This window comes from Salvelinus namaycush, unplaced genomic scaffold (genome assembly GCF_016432855.1).
Source record: "Salvelinus namaycush isolate Seneca unplaced genomic scaffold, SaNama_1.0 Scaffold854, whole genome shotgun sequence".
In the NCBI taxonomy this organism is placed as follows: domain Eukaryota; kingdom Metazoa; phylum Chordata; class Actinopteri; order Salmoniformes; family Salmonidae; genus Salvelinus; species Salvelinus namaycush.
The window spans coordinates 55,354-61,353 of NW_024061591.1; the positions used below are offsets into that span (position 1 = coordinate 55,354).

General features: G+C 38.6%; 1 protein-coding gene across 1 annotated transcript in view; it reads right to left on the reverse strand.

Annotated features, from left to right (window-relative positions):
- LOC120043070 (zona pellucida-like domain-containing protein 1) overlaps positions 1 to 5,646 on the reverse strand; it is a 45,607-nt gene extending 39,961 nt beyond the window's left edge. The window contains exons 1-6 of the mRNA XM_038987794.1: positions 5,568 to 5,646; positions 4,750 to 4,863; positions 3,782 to 4,002; positions 2,872 to 3,053; positions 2,354 to 2,426; positions 106 to 203 (exon numbers count right to left, since the gene is read on the reverse strand). Coding sequence (XP_038843722.1) covers positions 106 to 203; positions 2,354 to 2,426; positions 2,872 to 3,053; positions 3,782 to 4,002; positions 4,750 to 4,855 — 680 coding nt within the window. The 5' untranslated portion in view covers positions 4,856 to 4,863; positions 5,568 to 5,646. The remainder of the gene's footprint in view (positions 1 to 105; positions 204 to 2,353; positions 2,427 to 2,871; positions 3,054 to 3,781; positions 4,003 to 4,749; positions 4,864 to 5,567) is intronic.
- Between the last annotated feature and the right edge of the window lie 354 nt (positions 5,647 to 6,000).

A 6,000-nucleotide genomic window follows, 5' to 3' on the forward strand; every position in this document is an offset into this window, starting at 1 on the left:
AAGTCCCTAATGTACATTCCATAATTGTCTGAAGTTCAAGAAGGGTCTGCAGACATGTGTTATATGGCTCTTGGAAGTTCTTGATGAAATTAAAGTATTGGTTACCTCCTGTCCAAGTTGGTAGCTTTGACTGCTGCAAACACACGTGTCTTCAGTGTGAGCCCCGCCATAGGGATTGACAGCTGCTGAACGTATGACGAGTCCTTTACAGAGACAAACACACAAAGAAATCAACAATTCACAATTGTTTTAATCCTTCATATTAACATTTAGATGAGGACAGGATTCATGAATTGCACTGGATTTGTAATCTGAGTTCGAAAAAAATACCCTTTTTTCATTATTATTATTATTATTATTATTCATTTTTGCAATAAATGTAGGGTAAATTGGCACAAACCTTCATTACTGGAATAATCTGTATGCACAGTTATTTAACCTGTAAATGTATAATAGCTACACTACCCCTGTATTTCCTATTCACTGTAAAATTCCCAGTCATGAAAACTACTCAATACTTCCTTCGTCTGGATGTGATAGAACTTCTATTAAGATATGACATAACTTTGATTTGCATTTCAGAAGGAGATAAAATGAATATAGTGTCTTTATGGTTATATATTTGTGGTACATTGTTTATGATTGACTTTTATTTGACCATTTTGCTCTACAGTGCCTTCAGAAAATATTCAAACCCATTGACTTTTTCCGCATTTTGTTGTGTTACAGCCTGAATTTGATTAAATTGAGATTGTTTGTTACTGGCCTACACACCATACCCTATAATGTCTAATTGAAATTATGTTTTTCGTATTTTATTGAATAAATTAATAAAAAATGAAAAGCTGAAATATCTTGAGTCAATAAATATTCAACCCCTTAGTTATGGCAAGCCTAAATAAGTTCAGGACCAATTATTTGCTTGACGAGTCACATAATAACATGCATGGACTCACTCTGTGTGCAATAATAGCGTTTAACATGATTTTTGAATGACTACCTCATCTCTGTACCCCACGCATACAATTATCTGTAAGGTCGAGCAGTGAATTTCAAACACAAATTCAACCACAAAGACAAGGAGGTTTTCCAATGCCTCGCAAAGAAGGGCACCTATTGGTAGATGGGTATAAATAAAAAATCTGACATTGGATATCCCTTTGAGGGTGGTGAAGTAATTAATTACACTTTGGATGTGTATCAATACACCCAGTAACTACAAAGATACAGGCATCCCTCCTAACTCAATTACCGGAGAGGAAGGAAACCGCTCAGTGATTTCACTATGCTGACCAATGCTGACTCCAAAACTATTACAGAGTTTAATGACTGTGATAGGAGAAAACTGAGGATGGATCACCAACATTGTAGTTACTCCACAATACTAACCTAATTGACAGAGTGAAAAGAAGTAAGCCTGTACAGAATATAAAATATCCATAAACATGCATCCTATTTGCACTAAAGTAATACTGCAAAAAATGTGGCAAATTAATTCACTTTTTATCCAGAATAATGATGTTTGGTGCAAATTCAATTCAACACATTACTGAGTACCACTCTCCATACTTTCAAGCATAGTGGTGGCTGCATAATGTTATGGGTATGTTTGTCATTATTAATGACAGGGTAGTTTTTCAGGATAAAAAATGTATGGAATGGAGCTAAGCACAGGCAAAATCCTAGTGGAAAACCTGGTTCATTCTGCTTTCCACCAGACACTGGGATATGAATTTACCTTTCAGCAGGACAATAACCTAAAACACAAGGGCAAATCTACACTGGAGTTGCTTACCAAGAAGACAACGAATGTTCCTGTGTGGCCGAGTTAAAGTTTTGACTTAAATCTGCTTGAAAATCTATGGAAAGACCTGAAAATGGTTGTCTAGCGATGATCAACAACCAATTTTACAGAGCTTGAAGAATTTTGAAAATAATAATGGGTGTATGTTGTACAATCCAGGTGGTGTGGAAAGCTCTGAGAGACTTATCCAGAGAGACTCACAGCTGTAATTGCTGCCAAAGGTTATTCTAACATGTATTGACTCAGGGGGTTGAAGGTGTACAGTATCTAATCAAGACATGTTATTATTATTATTATTATTATTTTTTACAAATGTTAGAATGTTTCTTCCACTTTGACATTACAGAGTACAATTAAAACCATTTGTATACCACCTTGTAATACAACAAAATGTGGAAAAGGTCAAGGGGTGTGAATAGTTTCTGAAGGCACTCTATGCACATTTTATTCCCGGGTGCAAACTTTGCACGTATAATATGGTTAGTAAATCTAGCAGTGAAAGTGTATCATAGCGAAAATGCAATTGTGTAATTTGTAAAATGTACTTACATTGTAAAGCAGTAGACTCAAAGTACTGACAAAAGTACCATTGCTGTCCTTCACTGATATTGCAGCAGCTGACCTTGAATAAACATGAAAATTAAAGTTATGCTAAACATGTTTTATTGCCTGGTTTATATACCAACATTGAGTCACATTTGCATATTGTTTATCTTAGTATACTTTCAGATATCTTGATAAATGGACCATATGTCAGTGTGATACATCATTCTCTTTTAACATAAAACTTAGATTCTATGACCTTCTCAAATCATGTGATATCTTCATTGTGCTCTCCAATAATTTTTCATTTGTCATTTTCAGTTTACTGCATCCCTATGTACAGTATATCTAAAATGGTAATCCATTAAGTCCATTGACAACACAATTTTGACACATTCATATGACTTTTCACTGACTTTGAATTATCTCTATTATTAATTTGATTATGAATTTAGAGGAATTGTAGACATGTGAATGGATAAAAATCATCATAGAAACTTGAGGGATTATTTCACAGCACTTACGAAGCCAGCTGTGTATTGTTCACCAGGTATTCCAGAGGGTAGCTACAGCTGAATTTGTAGAGCAGACCTGGCAGGTAGCTAATGATAGTCGGGGGATCTGGTGTATCGATGTACCCGGATATGTTCCCAATCTGCACCAGTGAGAGGTTCCCATAAGCATTAGGCCCCTGAGCCGTGGAAACCTGCAACACAAAATCAGTGGTGAATGCCTGCCCCATCCCATCCCCACCATTATGGGAGTCAATGTCCCATCAGTAGAGAGGGCCAGTGGTGATAACATCAACCATACTATTAAGCTAATGCCCCCTCATCGTGCTAATCCCTAACTCAATTCCCTTTATCACAGCATCAGCGGCCCAGGAACCACCCTACAATCAAAACAACAAAATGTGGAAGAAAGCAACCTTAGTAAAGGCTCCTCGCGAATCTCTCCCGCTGTTTCTAGGAACAAGCAGTCACCTCTCACCGCTTCCATTCTCCCAACCCCAACCACCACTACAATTACTGAACCACTGTTGGATACTAAAATATAGATTGTCAACATCAAAACATAGACACTGTAGATGACTGTGTGTACATTTTTCAGATGATTCCTAATAGTAGGACATTTTATTTAGTTGTTCATCTCCTTTTGTTTTTGCTGCCTTTTAGAAGAATTGAAGCGTTGGGCGTGATGTAAGTACTCTGTGGTTGGAGCCACGGTAAGAGGAGCCATGATCTGTCATGGACTCTTTTAGGGTTTTCCGGATACAGATTAACCTTAGTCCTGGACTTCAAGACATGCTCAATAAATAAATCTCCATCGAAAGTGCTTTTTAGGCCAGAACTGAATCTGTTTCCAGGAAACTGACCCATAGGTGTGATAGAAGGCATTATAAACAGGTGGTTGGAATAAGCATGGGCAACTTACCACCAGGGCATTGCCACATGTCTCCAGGGTGGCAAGGCTAATGCTGAAGAGGACCACGGTGGGGAAGGTGTTGTTATTGATGAAACCACGGCAGTGGGCATCTCCATGGCGACCGTTGAGGGCCAGGTCAGTGTCGGTGTAGCCGGAGAAGAGAACCGGACAAAAGTTGATCTTGAGGGTGATTGTCTGCACCCCACAGTACACACTTATGTCCCGCTCCGCTGGGAGAGAGCAGAGAAAACAACAACAGTTATTATCACAGCACAAAATCATATTATGGCCTTACATGCATTTTTTTTCCAAAGAGGGATAATTAAACAAGGCTAAAGAAAAAGACTAAAGAAGGCTCACACTGGCGTTGAAAATAAAACACTGATAATTTTATTGATTTGAGCTTTATTTGGAAATGTCTATATCAAGAGCATCTTGATGGGTTGCATCACCGCCTGGTATGGCAACTGCACCGCCCACAACCGCAAAGCTCTACAGAGGGTGGTGCAGATGGCCCAATAGTTCACTTGGGGCGAGCTCCCTGCCATCCAAGACATCTACAGCAGGCGATGCTTGAGGAAGACCTGAAGGTCGTCAAGGACTACAATCACCCGGACCATGGACTGTTAACCCTGTTACCATCTAGCAAGCAGTATCGTATCATCGGGTCTTGGACCAAAGGCTCCAAGACAGCTTCTACCACCAGGCCGTCAGACATTTGAACAGCTAACAAAAAATTGTATTTGATTATAAGTGTAAATAAAGGTTCCACTGTTTTTCTGAAGACAGAACTTGTAAACCATGTAAACTTCCTGAAAAAATAAGAAATAGCAACTATTAACTATCCTAAATATGTTACATGCATCAGTCCAATAAGAGTTAAGTTAAAGTTCTATGTTATATTCATAAAGTTATATGAATAACCTGCATTGAAGTTGTATTGAATTTAAATGAATATAATGTATTTATTTTCTCACCAGGGAAGCGGCTGTGGAAGTTGGCATCACAGTTGTATCCATTGAATTGTGCTCCAACTGATAATGCCTTACTTATAAGCAAAAGGATCAAACATATTTGTTCCATTTCAGCACCTGGAGAAAAACAATGTTTTTCATCAGTCTTTGCCATCTTCCATATCATACATATTTTTTAATAAGAGCTACAGTTGAGTGTACATCATGGGAATAAAAAAGTAACATGATTTTGTTAGTTATTTCAGAAATCACAGTGAGACAAACCTTAACTTCTATGAATAATAAGGTGCAAGAAATCCACCTTCAATCTAATTAAAAAAGGGTTACCTTGTAAATCCTAGTTTTTGCCAACAGCAATAGGGTTAAAAACATAAAGATAATTATATTGCTAGCCTTTTGGAGTCTGAACATTATCTATTTCAAATACAGACTCGTTAAGATACTATTATTTGGTAAAACCATGGACAAAACAGACAAATATTGATATAATCAACTGGCTTGGTTGTCACCGCAACATTACTAAGCACAATGGGCTAAGTCTTGTCAAATCAAATCAAATGTATTTATATAGCCCTTCTTACATCAGCTGATTTCTCAAAGTGCTGTCTTTGTTTTCTCAACGTCTAAAACACTTTTATCAGATGATGATAATATACATATGGTATCTTATGATGATCAGATAAGGGTTTTTGTTGTGGAGAAACAGCAACTTTTCAAGCAGCTGGGTTCCCTTGGTCAATGCTTGTTGAGCTTCCCTGGCTATCAGTGGAGTTGAGTTGTTCAAGGTTGTCAAGGTAAAAAACAGCCCCAGTGCTACTCACCCTGGTCCTTGGAAGTCGACAAATCAGCGGTTCTCCATATGCTCGGGACTGCTGCATGTGATGGAATGATCCGCACAGCATCCCTACACCACAACTAGAAACATGGTGTGGGTCAGGGGGGAAAAGAGCCCGGCCACATAAGAGATTCATTATTTGAACACGTCAACAAAAAAAGGGCTGTCCAGGAGAACATGGGAAAGTCCATCAAATCTGAATGTGTTATACAAATCCTTTCACAGAGCCAGAAACATGAGCAGGTTTTGAAGTTTCCCACTCATATCCTTTCTGCTTGATCTTGCTCTGTCAGCGCACACAAACGGTTTGACGCCGCATGAGGTCCGTGCTGGGGGAATTATCTTTTCATCGGCCTACGGAGTGGGTGCAGCGCGCTGACTGAGCAGCTCTTTCTCTCTTGCCAGCAGTGGGCCCAGGT